Source organism: Artibeus jamaicensis, unplaced genomic scaffold (genome assembly GCF_021234435.1).
Source record: "Artibeus jamaicensis isolate MK-2021 breed Jamaican fruit bat unplaced genomic scaffold, CSHL_Jam_final scaffold_847, whole genome shotgun sequence".
Lineage (NCBI taxonomy): Eukaryota > Metazoa > Chordata > Mammalia > Chiroptera > Phyllostomidae > Artibeus > Artibeus jamaicensis.
This window is the reverse complement of record NW_026522057.1, coordinates 19529702-19544626: the sequence shown is the minus strand read 5'-3', so window position 1 is coordinate 19544626 and position 14925 is coordinate 19529702. Positions and strand designations below refer to the sequence as shown.

At 56.3% G+C, this 14925-nt stretch overlaps 1 protein-coding gene across 1 annotated transcript in view; it reads right to left on the bottom strand.

Moving 5' to 3' along the window:
• The window catches only part of KIF17 (kinesin family member 17), a 36660-nt gene that overhangs the window by 2624 nt on the left and 19111 nt on the right, over positions 1-14925 (bottom strand). The window contains exons 7-13 of the mRNA XM_037140065.2: positions 12606-12753; positions 10611-11146; positions 9537-9617; positions 8253-8440; positions 6621-6852; positions 3339-3597; positions 2130-2200 (exon numbers count right to left, since the gene is read on the bottom strand). Of these exons, the coding sequence (XP_036995960.2) occupies positions 2130-2200; positions 3339-3597; positions 6621-6852; positions 8253-8440; positions 9537-9617; positions 10611-11146; positions 12606-12753 (1515 nt within the window). The remainder of the gene's footprint in view (positions 1-2129; positions 2201-3338; positions 3598-6620; positions 6853-8252; positions 8441-9536; positions 9618-10610; positions 11147-12605; positions 12754-14925) is intronic.

The window sequence follows — 14925 nt, the reverse complement described above, 5'->3', positions numbered from 1 at the left end:
ACAGATAAGGGGACAGTCACCTACAAAGGAGTTCCCATCAGACTGTCAGCTGATTTCTCAAAAGAGACCTTACAGGCAAGAAGGAACTGGAAAGAAGTATTCCAAGTCATGAAATCCAAAGACCTACATCCAAGATTGCTCTATCCAGCAAAGCTTTCATTAAGAATGGAAGGGCAGATAAAGTGCTTCTCAGATAAGATCAAACTCAAGAAGTTCATCATCACCAAGCCCTTATTATATGAAATGTTAAAGGGACTTACCAAAGAAAAAGATTAAAAAAGATGAACAGTGAAAGGACAGCAAACTCACAGTTACTAAGAACCACACCTAAAACAAAAACAAACTAAGAGGACAGTTAGATCAGGAGCAGAACCATAGAAATGAAGATCACATGGAGGGTTAGCAACAGGGGAATGGGAGAAGGAGAAGGGGGGAGAAGATACAGAAAATAAGTAGCATAGACGGTGGGTAGAAAATAGACAGGGGGAAGGGCAAGAATAGTATGGGGAAATATAGAAACTAAAGAACTTGAGACGCGTGGTCATAAACTAAAGGGGGGAATGGTGGGGAGGGGTGTGCGGGATGGAGGGGAATTAAGGGAGGAAATAGAACTGTAATGACATAATCAATAAAATATATTTTTAAAAATAATATAAAAAAACAATAATCCAGTCTGTAGGGAAGTCAACTGCAAGGTGATCAAAATAGCTGAGTCAATTTGTACTTACCACTAACAAAACAAACAACAAATAAAACCAACAAATAACCAAAAAAAAAAAAGAACTGTTCTTTTTCAGCACTGTCACGGACTGGCTTTCCTCACCTCGAATCTCTTCCTTCAGAGAACTATCCTCTTGCCATTCCACACTGTCCCGGCAGGGTGATCATTTATGGTGTCCTGATACCACCCCCTACCCACCTGCCTACCCACTCCCTGGCCACATAGCCAGACATGTGACCCAGCCTGGACCAGTCCCAGAACTACATCTTCTGGACATAGTCATTGGTCCAAGAGTAGGCCCACGACCAGGACAGAAGAGATCAGAACCGCTCCCCACAAGCAGTTTGGGATGCTCTAAGACACCCTTCCTGTTGGGTCACAAATTGCTGGCAGCCATCTTTCCTGCCTTCCTCACATGGAGAAAGCCTGCCTGAGTCTGGAGCTAGAATATTAGGGGAAGCAGAACCCTGACTGTGTGAGCCCCTAGATCCAGCCATGCCTGAAACTGATATAAATTCCCCACTTTGCTTATGATTGTTTGCTTCGAGTAACTATCACCAGGAAATGTGGTCCCAGGTTACAAATGTTTTTTTCAGGAACAACTTTCCCTTTTTTTTTTTTTAACCAAGTTAAGCTATCACGAGCAGCCAATCCAAGCTTTAGACCAGGCTGAGACATTCCCTGCAGCCACCCTGGGCCCCGCCAGAGACGCTGGGCTGGAATCCATTAACCTGTGCGTGGTCTTGCCGGCAAAGGCATGTTCTGAGTGGGTGTCGGAAATATCTGTAATGGTTTCGGGCAGGGGTCAGCAAACTGCGGTCCATGGGCCAGATCTGCCCCAGACTGCTTCTGTGAAGTTTCACTGGAACCCTGCCATAGCCACTCATTTACGTATTACGTGTGGCTCTTTGGTGCTCCAGTGGCAGAGTGGAGTACTTGTGACAGGGACGTGTGGCCCACCAGGCCTGAAATGTCACTGCCTGGTCCTTCACAGGAAAGACTGCTGACCTCTGCTTTAAGGACATGCATTCCTATCGTAACACAAAATGTGGGGGTATGAAAGTAAAGTGACGTCAGAATCCCAATGACTGTGTGTGGACCCTTTCGGGGCCCTTTCAGTCTGGGGATGCCGGCCAGGCCCAGGGAACCAAGTGTACCGCTGGGCCTCTGGGATTAAAGCTGAAGCTTCTGTCCTTCACCGGCTGACCTGACCCATCCACTTCTGCTCTGGTCTTTGTGACCACAAGGGGCTTTGAATGAAGGCCGAGGGTGGATGAGGGCCTAGGTGCCGACCGGTTTATACAGAAAGGACCCGGGCTCAGCCGCCTGCTTTAATCCAGTTCCCCACTGTATTGCTGACCCACTGCGCCTGGGGCCCACCCCCCCCCCCAAAAAACGGAGGCCTCACCGTGCCAGGCTCGCCGCCGTTGTCTGCTGCAGAGGTTTTGTGGACCGGTTTGTTCTGTGGGCCTGTTGAAACTGTCAGGAGACAACAAAAGTGAAGTCACTGCTGCTCTGTTCAGGGCCAGAGGGACAAGGTGGGCCGCAGTGCTCTCCCCATACGGGGTGAGGGTCAGGCCTGGCTCAGGCTTGGAGCCAAAGCGGGGACACTTCCCAGCCTGAGCAAAGGGATGGCTTAGGGGGACACACAGGAGGGCTCAGACGCCAAAGAAGCCATTCCCCTGCTTCCAAGCAAAGTAGCAGGTTGGTGGGGGCAGCAGGAAGGCTGCGCTGCCCGAGTTTCAGCGGAGGTGGTGGCAGGGGCCAAAAACGTCAGAAACGTGGGGCCTGGACGAATACTCTGACCAGGGGGAGAACGGGTGGGGGCCTGGGGAAAGTAGCCGCCTACTACCCTCTGAATGGGCAGAGCCCGCGAGGTGGCTGCAGAAAGAGCTGTTGTAAGTCTGACCTTACTCTGAGACTCAGTAGAGATGGAAGGGCCTTCAAGATCCCTTTATTCAGCCCTTTCCTTGTGAAGATCAGAGGACCAAGGCCCAGAGAGGCACAGTGACCATCACAAGGTCACACAGGAAATCAGTGGCAAAAGCAGAAGTTGAACCAGGCCTGAAACTGACTGGCTCATTTCCATCCCCGGCCCAGCCCCTCTCTGGGGATGGTGACTGGGGTTGAGGCGCTTACACTCCCTGCGATCCCACTTACTCGCAGGTAAAACAGGTGTGACAGTCCCGTCCTTCACAGGACAGTTACAGGGTGAGATGACAGTGATGGTCACGATAGTGATTAAATGTCCCAGAAACGTGAGACGTGCCAGGCACGGCTCTAAGGGTTTTACGTATATTAACACCCTTAATGGTATTAACCATTTTAAGCCACCCAGCAATCTTTAAGGAAGGTGCTGTTACTAATGCCCGTTTCACAGAACAGGTACTGAGTCCCCAGGAGGTCACACAGGGAGTGGTACAGCCACAATTCCAACCCCCATCTGTCTGACTCAGAACACACCGCTCTCTCATGTCCCCATGTTTTGGAATCTCCGGGTCACGTGCCCCCTTCACCCACAGCCATCGGGACGAGGCCCACGGCTCCCTGTCAGTCTGCAAAGTGGCCAAGTGCGGAGGCGGCGAGGGAGGGCCGAGGGCACGGCCGGGCTCCTGACCTACTGGGAGGCTGGTTTTCACGATGACAGGCTCGGGGATCTTCCAGAAGCCGCTGTCCTCGTCCCAGCAGGCCTCCCGCCTGATCTTCTCCAGGTTGCTGTAGTTGCAGTCGCGGCGGATCAGGGGCTGCACCTGCTCCAGGAGCTGCTGGAACAGCATGAAGTCGCGTTCCTGCCGGCGGATGGTGGCCAAGTAATCGATCTTCTCCAGCTCAAACTCCGACTGCAGGTCTTTGATCTCCACCTCTGCTGCCCGAAGCTAAAAACACGGTGTGACGAGCCGTGTGTGGAAAACGCACTGAGACATCTCCCCATCCGTCCACCCACCCTCCCATCCCCCAACTGCCCGTCCACCAGCTGTTCCCCATCTGCTCACTGACCCGCTCATTCATCCATTCTTCACTCCACATCTCCCCACCATCCTTCCCTCCATCCCCTCACTCACCCCCCTCGCCCCCCCGCCCTGCAGACAGCAGGTAAAGAAGTTCATCGTCAGCCCGCACTGCCAGCCCTCTGTCACCACCCCACACTGAGACATTTTATTCAGGAGCCTGTCGCAGGCTCCACGCATCGCGACGGTCACCACGGTGCTCAAAGACCTCAGAGAAGTATACACATTCTCTTGCTAAAGGGAACAGCAAGCAAAAACTGTCAGGCTCAGCCATCCCTGCCTTCCCGGGGCCACGATGCTGTCACAATGTGACTGCCACTGGACCAGAGTCCATAGTCTCTGCGTTGTTTTGACCTCCTGCCCAGTCTGCCATGCCGGCCCTCCACTCCCTCCCAAGCACAAGTGACTCGCAACTCCAACTGTAACCATGAGACTCACTGGTGCACAGCCTACTTCCTCACACGCCAGGTAAAGAAGGAGGTTTTAAAGGTATGGGGATGAAAATCACATATAACTTCTCCTAGCCAGTGTGGCTCGGTGGGTTGGGGCATCGTCTTGTAAACCAAAGAGTCATGGGTTCAATTCCCAGTCAGGGCACATGCCTGGGTTGCAGGTTCCATCCCATGAGGGTACATACGAGAAGCAGCCAATCGATGTTTCCCTTCCTCCCTCCCTCCCTCCCTCCCTCCCCCTCCATCTAAAAATCAATAAGCACCTCCTCAGAGGAGGATAAAAACAATTGCATGTAAGCAACTGAGAACAGAGGCCACCGGGTCGGACCCAGGGAGCCATCGGGCAGGTCACAGGTCACAAGGCCTCAACTCAGTGAGCGAGGCTCCATTTCTCAAGCTGGGTGGTAGATACACGGCGTTCATGGTAACAACCTTTATACATCTTTGTACATCTGCATCATTTTCAAGGGCCTTACAACACCTTCGCTGAGATGTAATTCACCCGTCTTACATTCACCTAGAGTGTGCAGTTCGGTGGATTTTAGAATATTCAGACATGTAGACATTTTTGCAGCTATCATCCCAATTCTAGGACATTTCAGCACCCCAGAGACCCCACCCTCGTTCGCCACCCCTGTTTCTCCCCAGCCCCAGCCCTAGGCAACCACCAACCCACTCTCCGTCTGTGGATTCCGGACACTCCACATATGTGGGACTGGACACCATGTGGCCTTCGTGTCTGGCTTCTCCCACTTGACAAGTGTTTTCAAGGCCTATTCGTGTTACACTGTGTATCAGCACTTCGTTCTTGCTACAGCCAAATAACACCCCTGGGTGAAAATGCCCCATTTGGTACATTCGTGGCTGTTCCCACTTTGGGCCACGATGAATACGCTGCTGTGAACAGCACGGAACACGTTTTCGTGCGGACACATTTTCCTTTCTCTGGGGCGTAACTGCTGGGTCCTGTGCACACACCACACGCAGCCAATGGAGGACCTGCCGGACGGTTTCCCAACTGTGCCAGGTCACGGTCCCACCAGCAGAGCCTGGGGGCTGTTTCTCCAGGTCCCCCTGGCGTTTGTCATCCTCTGACTGTATTTGTTACGGCCACCGAGGGGGCGTGAGACGCTGTCTCATCGGGTTTTCCATTCTAAAAGGTGATGCTGAGCATCGTTTCATGTGATCTTCCTCGGAGAAACCTGCTCTGGTACTTTGCCCAATTTTAAATTGGACTATTTATCTTTTTACACTGGATTCTCCATTCCGTCCCATTGGTCTACGAGTCTGTGTTTACACCAGTACCCCTGCCGTGATTGCTCTTTGTGCTAAGTTTTGAAATCGGCAAGTGTGAGTGCTCCAGCTTTGCTCTTTTCAGGATTGTTTCGTCTATTCTGGGCCCCTGGAATTTCCCTGTGAACTTTAGGGTCACCGTATCAATTTCTGCAAAGAAGCCAGCCAGGACTTTGCTACTGACGGCCTTGAATCTGTAGGCGAACTTGAAGATGGTGGGAAATGGGACATTAACTGAACTCAGAAGAGAATTAAAAAGAAAACTTAGACATACAAACCAAATTATGAGATATCCAAGAAAGAAAGAATTTGACTGAAAAACACAACAAGGGATACTAAGAAAAGGCATGAAAATAGCCAAGAAAATATAAAACTAAAGAGGTGTAAAGAGGGAAAGGGCCTCACATTCAGGCTTCGGCAGGACCCTCTGGCTGCCAGGGTTGCGTGGGGACAGGAAAGCCAGCGGGTGGCCAAGGGGGGCAGCATGAGGCCCAGAGCAGGCGGGATGCTCCAGGGAGGTGTTAGTGCCTCAGAGGCGAATCGCACTCTCTCTGCTCCTGCCTCAGCCTTTGTCCCCGGAATCACTGACCTCATTCCCAGCCCTGGCCCCTGTCTGGGCCCAAAGGCTGGTCCTTCGGGTCATCACATGACCTGCTCGCTCGCTCTCATCGTTCAGGTCCCACCTGAGAAGTCACTGCCTCCCTGACAACTCCCCTGTCCCCCATCTAAGGGGGCCCCCCAGAACTTCTGAGGTTCTGTTAATGCTCAGTCCCACCATCCAGGTGCTGGTTTCATGGTGCCTGCACTTTGTAGAAATAAGTGAAGTTGTGCATTTGTGATCCAGGCATCTGCACACCACTAAAAGTGGACAAAGAAAGCGGCCTCCCTCCCTGGCGTCTGTTCACAGTGCTGTCCCCCAGACACTCCCGCACCTGTCTCTCTGTTGTGTCATTTCTTACACACACACACTCCCACTAGAAAGCAAGCTCTGGGACAGCAGAGACACACCCATCACGGTGACCGCTTCCACACAAGGGCATGGCACACAGTGGGCACGTAACAGGTGCTTGTGTAAAGAACACAGGAACGCCCACCTGGGGCCATGGGGAGGGGCAGGCAGGTGTGGGTGTGAGCCCGACGCCTCACCTTCCTCTGCACCTTCTCCAGCAGCTTGCTCTTGGCCCTGACCTCCTCCTGGATGGAGTCGTACACGTTGAGCAGCACCCAGTCCCCACTGTCCTCGTCCGAGTTCTGCAGGGCCGCCACCAGCTGCTTTCTGCGCTCGTCTGCGTAGCGTTTCCGGTGCTTGTGCTTCTCCTTCAGGTCCTTGTTCTTGGCCTGCTCCCCACCGACCACCTGCTGCTCCAACAGCTGCAGACTGCGGCAGGGAGGGGGAGCCAAGGTGACGACGTCTGCCAGTCACTCGGCACCTGCCGTCAGCATGGCCACACGGGATCCTTCCAATGCCTGACTTCACAACAGCGTGAACTGAGGCTCGGAGAGGCCACGCCGCTGGTGCAGGGTCACGACCAAGGTTCCTACCGGATTACCTAACTCGGCCACTTCCGGGGCAGCGCCCAACGGGAAGGGTGGGAATCTCCCCGTGGACCGTGAGCTAACCCGCCACCCCCCGCCTGCCAGTCTGATGGTCGACAGCAGCCCAGGCCCCCGGCTGTCCGCCCAGGCACCCTGCGCGATCAGAACGAACCCCGGCCGTGAGAATGTTCCACACATTCAGTGCACTCGAGGGCATGACGCTAAGCAAAGTCAACCACACGGAGAAAAACAAAGACCCTGCTCTCTGCTCTCACTTATCTGTGGAATCTGAAAAGCAAACCAACCAACCAGCCAAGCTCATGGACACTCAGAACAGTTCAAGGGTTGCCAGAGGCCTGGTGCATGGGTTGGTGGAATGGCTGAAAGTGGTCAAAAGGCACCAGCTGCTAGTTGTAGGCCCTGGGGCTGTGCTGTGCAGCATACAGCCTATAGTTAAATATACTGTCCTGCGTCCTGGCTGGCAGCTCAGTTGGTTAGAGCACTGTCCTGATACACCAGGGTTGTGGGTTCGATCCCTGCTCAGGGCACATACAAGAAACAACAAATGAACACATCAGTAACTGGAACAACAAATCAATGTTTCTCACTCTCTTCCCTTCTCTCTCTCTAAAAAAAACCCACTATATTATATATTTAAAAGTTATTAAGGAAGTAAATTTTAAAAGTCCTCATCACAAGAAAAAAATTTTGTAACACTATATGACAATGGCTGTTAACTAGACTTGCGGTGGTGATCGTTTTGCAAATGCGGAATCATTCATGCGCAAGGCCGCACAGCCAGTGAGGAAAGCCCGGTTCCCCAGGGGGTCCCAGAGGTACTGTCCCCGGTGGGAGCAAGTTTTCCACCAGGGGTGGCACTGGAGGCTCGGCGGCGCCTGAGGAGGGCCTGTTGTCACGCTGACCTGGGGTTTCTGAAGCCTAGAGGCCAGGCCCTGCGAAAGGCGGGTGGCAACAGCCCTTGACCTTTCCCCAGAGCAGATGCCTGATGGGACACGGTGGCCCCAGGCAGCTTCCAGAGCAGAGCCCTGCCTGCCTGGCTGACTCCAGCCCCCTCCCGCCCCGCTGCGCCCAGACAGAGGATTGGGGCCCGCCAGGAGGGAGAGTTAGGTGAGGCCTCCGTGGGGGGTTGGGAAGAATCAATGGGCGCCCCCACTTCTGGAGCATAGCTCCTTCCCACCATGCCACCGAGGGGTCCCACCAGCCCCAAGCTGCGGCACCTACCGGGCAAGCACCTGCTGCTGGTCCACGATGGGCGTCAGGTCATTGGTCAGCACTGCCACCTCCACTCCCACACTGTCCCTTTTCAAGTTTGTCATGGCCGGAAGGGGCTGCGCCTCAGGCTCGGGCTCCACACCAGGACCTGTGGCCAACACCACCTCTTTGGCAACTTCTGGGCCCAGGTCAACCTCCTGAGCACAAAGAGAAACCTAGATGGAGGTGGGGAGGCCAGCCCCTGACATAAGCTCACAGTGGCCTCAATCCCACATGGGGACAGTACAGCCCTCACATCTGGATGGCTCACCTGTGGCTCAGGGACACTGGTTATACAAAAATGCACCAATCCAGTTCCAGCTGCCACCATGTCCACCACCACCCTCCGGCGGTGTCCCGGTTTCCTCTCCCGCCCACACGGCACCGTCCAGGCCTCAGCAGGCAGCCTGTGCCGTTTTCTTTAAGTACAAAATGACCACGCCCTTTCCTGATTAGAGCCCTTCACGGTTCCCACTGCATTTACAATAAAACCCAGTTTCTCCCACCACCAGCCGCACCTCCGCACCTGCTCCCTGCACGCCCCCTGCCTGCACCTGTCCACCCTGCTGCTTCTGGGGCCCCATTTTCTGTTGCCGAGAAAGTCAAGACCTTTCCAAGCTACAGGACTTCAGCACTCGCTCCTCCCCTGGCCCCTTCCCCCTCCCTGGGTCCCATCTCAATGTCACCTTGTGGCCAGGGCTCCCCTGGCCACCCCATCGGCCATTTACTGGGAACTCTACAGTGAGCCTGCTCCTACCCAGTGATCGGGTCCAGAGGTGGGCAGGTAGGTCTCTCTCTCCAGAAACGTAAGTAGACTTAAAGCCTTCCTCTCGGTCCCCGCGGCCTGTTGCGCTCTCTTAAGCAGAAAAGGGTGGGGTCTGAGAGCAGCCTTGTTCCCAACGCCCCCCTTGCCCTCGGTGGGGTCCCTGAAGTGACCCAGGGCCCCCAGACACTGCCTGCAGCCCCCGCACACACCGGCATCTCTCTTTAGAGAAGGCTGCCAAGGCAGAGGGAAGTTTGAAAACCACTGCGGAACAGTGGCCTCTTATTGACATTGACAGTGGGAAGCACAATAGCTCCTCAGGTTTGTTTCCTGCTTTGCCATAGGCTGTCTCTGAGGAGCTGGGGGAGGGCTGTCCCTGTTACGGATGGGGAAACTGAGGCCCGGAGAGGGAGGAGTGAGTGAGTTGTCACAGGAAGGACGGGGCCCTGGCAGCCCCCCATCACACAGAGGGCCAGCCCGGGGATACTCACAGTCCCAGGCGGGAGGTCGCCCTCTGCCTCAGCTTCGCACCTGAGGTCGCCGGGCTCCAGGACATCTGTCCTAGAGGGGCACTTGCAGGAGAACAGGGTGGGGGGAGGGGGGAGAAAGAGAGACTGTTGGGCCAGAATCAGCCTCTGCTCCCCGGCCCCAACCTCCTCTTCGGCTTCCCAACCCCACCCCCTCCTCCTGCCTGTCACTGTGCAGAGAGGGGCAGGAAGGACGGTGATGAGATGAAGGGAGAGAAGAGGGAACAGGTGAGGGGGAGACAGGGCGTGTTCTGAGCACCGCGTTGCCTCAGGTGAAGCACCCATCAGCCCCATTTTACAGATGAGGAAACCGAGGCCCAGGAAGTGACTACTCATGGTCACATGACTAAGGGAGGGGCGCGGCTGGGACCTGAACCCGGTTCTGTCTGACTCAAAGGCCTGTGCTCTACAATCCCCTCCACACACACACCACACCTCATCACACACACTACACACCACACCACGCCACACAAACACACCATGGAAAGAAAGGGCGAAAAAAGCAAAGGGAGGAGAGGAACAAAGGAAAGAAAAAGGGAAAAAGATGTTCAACATAAAAAAGGGGGTTGAAAGGTGAGAAGACTGACATGGGGCAGGTGGAGGAGGAGCAGTGGGGCGGGATGCTCGGGTGGCCCCTGAAAGGTGGCTGGGTCCCCGCAGCCCCCCAGGCCGGCTCCCTGCTCTGAGCCTGTGGGAGCAACAGGGCTGACCACGGCCTCTTCCCGCTCCCTAAGTCCAGGAAGGTCAGTGTAACCATGGCAACTCAGCAAAGTCTCCTGCAGGTGACCCTCCGTCAGCAGGACAGGTGGATCTCCATCCCAACCGTCCTACTGATTCACAGAGCAAGACACAAAGCTTCTCTTTCCCAGGCCCCCGAACAGCGGTGCCCTGAGCTGGCCACTGACCACGGCCAAGAGATGGCGGAGTCGGACCTGGTGCCACAGAGGCGAGACATCTGTGCATGCCCAGTGACCCCCGTGCCCCCAGCCGAGCTCTGTCTGCTCCATTTCTGCCTGGAATCCTCATGACACCAGCTACCTGCACGGGGACCTTGGCTGCGTCCTCCCGGGGTGCGTCTGCCCGGGCCACGTCCACCCGGGCCACGGTGGAGGAAAGCAGGGCCAGCTTGGCTTCCACCTCGGCAAATGGGTCGTGCAGGCCTGGCAGCAGCTTCAGGGGCATCAGCTGGGGCTCCTCTTCCTGCAGGAAGGGCTCCTCCCCCAGGAAGTATGTGCCCTTGGCCTCCACCTCAGGCACAGAGGACAGCTCCAGGTTGGAGGGCTCCTTGAACCCAGGGAAGGCCTCGGATATGGAGGTCTCTTCGAGTGTGGACGACTCATCAGACCCCAGAGAAATCTCAGACCGGGAGGCCTCTGCCCTGGGCAGACAGTCCGTCCGGGAAGGAAGCCCAGGCTTGGAGCCACCCTGGCCGAGGGGCGAGCCGGCGGCGGAGCAGACCTCAGGTTTCACAGCTGCCTCGTACTGGAAAACGGGCGAGGACTCCGACAGGCTGGCAAACTCGGCCCTGGACGTGACGTCGGCCTTGTAGAGGACTTCTGCCTTCAGGACAGCCTCTGCGGATGGAGAGCTTCCTTCAGCTCTTCGAAGGTTAGAATGTGGGGAACCTTTCCTGGAAGCTGGTCCCGAACCCACCGTTTCCAAGAAACCACCTGAAGAGTCAGAGCCTCCCAACCCCCCAGACGCGGGTTCCTGTCTCTGCCCCTCCCCCCTCCCCCATTGGAACTCAATCCATCTCCTTCCAGCTCCCCCAGGAGGCCTCCCAACCTGCTCTCTGACCCCCCAGCTGTTCCGAGTGTGGCTCTTTGCCCTGCCTTGGGGCTGCTTGTAACAAGAAAGCCGGTGGGTCTCACTGCCTCCAAGGCTGAGAAGCAGATTTTTACCCCCAAGACCCCAGGGGGTGCCCATTACAGTGTCCGGCTCGCAGCTCTTGTCCACGCATGGGGTGGAAATGCAAGGCCCACAGGAGTTCAATGAACACAGCAGATGAATGTCAGAGGGGACAAATAAAATCACTCCGAGAACTAACATGCTGACTGGACAGGGTGAGCACGCTGAAGGACAGAAAACGCTGGAACCTGCCCCTCCCCGCCTCCTCTGGGTCTGCACCGAGCGGCACCTTCCTGCCAGTCTGACGGGACTGTGACCACGCAGACGCCCCTGGTGCTCCCAGATCGTGGGTGTCGGACCATCTCCCCCAAATCCCATCCGATCCCCATCTGTCACATGTGTCCTGGGCTCCCCTGAGACGTTCCGCACGCCCCCCAGCTCAGTGCCCTGCCCCGCCCCTCTAAGCCTCGGTGTACACGCTTGCAACACGGGGCTTCCACAGGTCCCGGCTCCCTCAGGAGCCCGGTGGAAGCACCTACCCAGTGCCGGGCACATGGCAATGAATGCCCAACGAATGCTACCGATGATGCCCAACAGTATCCTCATTACCAGACAGATTTTAGTGTTTGGGTGAGTACCAGGAAGTCTGTGCTGCCTGGTAGCGTGTGTTTGAACAATAGTGATGGGCAGAACATTCTAGAATGTCAAAAAGAAGATAAATACTTCCAGGAAGAGTACAGTTCTTACTAAAGATTGAATACTTACGATGGGATGTGGTAACAGACGGACTCAAAAGTGAGAGGCAACTGTAGAAAACGCAGAAACTCTGCAAAAGGACTTGCCTGTGGAACCCGGGGAATACGTTACAACCCTGAGTTGGCCAAGGCAGCACGATGCGGTGCTGTCGGTGAGAACGCTGGCTCTGGGTCAGGCTGTCTGGGTTCTAGTTCTGGCTCCACTTTACCTGCTGTGTGACCTGGGCCAAGCCACTTACCCTCTCTGTGCCTCACGTGCATCATTTATGAAATGAGAGGGATTGTGGTACCTACCTCACTGGGCTGCTGTGAGGAGTAAACAGAACTGACCCTGGTGCGTACACAGTGCTCCACACATGTTGGTCAGTAAAATGAGGAGGGAAGCCGGCTGCCTCCCCCGGCAGCCCGACAGCCCCAGCTGGGCGCCCACCTGTCTCCTTACGCAGGCTCTCCTCCAGCGTGGACAGTTTCACGTCGTAGGAGTTGCGCATGGCAGTGATGTCCTCCTCCAGCCGGGCCCGGGACTCCTGCTCTGCCTCGTAGTCGGCCCGCAGCCGGGCCAGGCGCTCCTCGTACTCCTGGGGGCGGGGGCAGGCGTAATGCCATTCAAGCAATCCGGAAAATACAAATAAACCAAAACAACAGAATTAAAATTACCTACCCAAACCTAGGACATTTATGGCTGGTGAAGGCCCTTCTGAACTCTATGTGTTTTTAAGCGTTGATACTGTAACACGTGTATTTGTGTCGTCTATTTTCTCACCCAGCAGAATATCATGATCACCTTTCCTCAAAAACGTGTTTTAACCAAACGGTCCTCACCCCCATCCTTCCATTCACCCCACCCTCGCTTCCTGCCTCACCCTTCACAGAGACACTGAAGCCAGCACAGCAACCTCCCCACCCTCCCAGGGCCACACCGTCTCCTCCACCTGCAGGCTCACCCGCCCAGAGCTTGGCATCCTCTCTTGTGACAGCGAGCAGTGAAGCATCTGAGGCTGGGCCACCCACCTGTGGCCTTTGCTCTTTCTGTCCCCACCCCCCTCCTACACTAGGGACTCCTCCCTCGGCTCTGGACCATCATTCCCAGCAAGTTACAAGACCTGCTCTGTTACTTCCGATACTGGAAGCAACGAAACTCTTCCTCAGCCCCTCCTGCGCCTCCGGCTGCAGTGCCCAGTCAGTGCTCAGAATACGCTGGTGGGTGGCTGGATGGGGCTAGGAGGTTGCAAACCCCAACGATGGGGCCCCTCTTACAGCAGCAGGGGAGCTGCCACTGTACCCACCCTGGAGACGAGAAGGAGGCTCAGAGAGCGCACACAACCTGCCGGAGGGCACAGCGCCAGTAAGATCTGGCCTTGCAGAACGTAAAAGCTGGGCGGATCCTAGGCATCTTCCAGTTCAAATCCCGCCCCATCCGGCTGGGAGACTGAAGCCTACAGTCACCCCCAACCCCAGCTCAGGGCTGAGTCCATTCCTGGCCCAGCACTCTTTCCACTCCACACAGGGCCACCTCCCTTCTCCTGAGTGTCCTGACTGGTTCTGGAATGGGAGGGAGAGAGGACAGACACCCTCGACCCTTCCTCCAAGTGCGGCTCACAGAATAAACTCGAGCGTGAGAAAAGACACTCGGTGGTGGTGGCCTAAGGCAGCAGTGCTCCCATGCAGGTCTGCTGGGCTGCCCACGGGGAGGAGGCGGGCGACCCGCCCATTCCCAGAGCAGAAAGACCCTCCAGCCCGCTCAGCAGCTCTTCTCCGTGGTGACCACTAGGGGGCGGTGCCTGTCCACCCAATGGGTCGTCCCTGGGGAGGAAGCTTCCAGCCCCGCTGCGGGCCAACCCTTCCCACCCCTACTGCTGTGTGACAGATGACTCCTGTTGCTCTGTAATTCCCAAACCCACTCTGAACCCCTAAGGTTTGATTCCTCTCATTCTGTGGGCGTGGGCTCAGCCATCCTCAAGGGCCCCCGCCTCACCCTGCCCAGGAGCTCCCGCCAGGGAAAAGGCAGACGGAGCAGCTGAGCTCCCAGAACCTTCACAGGGCCCCTGCTGAGCCACTGCCTGGACAGCCTCTGCCTGTCACGGGCAGTGCGTGGGCACTTGCAGGTACGGTCCTCCCAGCCCTCTAGCCCACAGGACTGAGGCCTCCAGGCCTTACCTGGTCTGCCCCCAGAGGCTGGGCCCCAGGCCCCCAGAGCCAGACCAGGGCCCCCAGGGGCCTCAGGCTGGTCCCACCTGAGGTCATAGTTGAGTGGCAGAGGCCTGGCAGCAGACACGTCCAGGCCCCAGTCCCTGCAGAGCTGTCCCTGCTGCCATTAGGTTCTCCACCAAGAAAGAGCCAGAGCCCTGAAGGGCCTATCAGAACTCAATCCCTACCACGTGCTCAGGTCTCGGAATGCGGCCTTTAAAGGGCAGGGAAAGCCAACAGAGCCCGGGGTGCGGACCAGTCGTTAGGAGGCTCTGCCTCATGCAGCTGAGTCGAGGGCCCTTCTGGGGATCAGCTCTGCATCTGTGGGTCAGGGAGCCGCCTGCCCTGCTGGTTCCCAGGGACCCTGGGGCCCACGTGTGGGAGGAGGGCACGGTGACAGCTTCTTCTGGGAAGCCAACAGGCCACTTATCCGCTGTCAAACAGGCACCGAGGGGCCCCACACTGCCCACCCCAGCTGCCCTGCTCTCAGCCCAAGCTCCTGGGCACCTGCTGAGGGGACCAACTCCTTGCGCTCTGATCCTCTCGCCTTCACACAGGCCAAT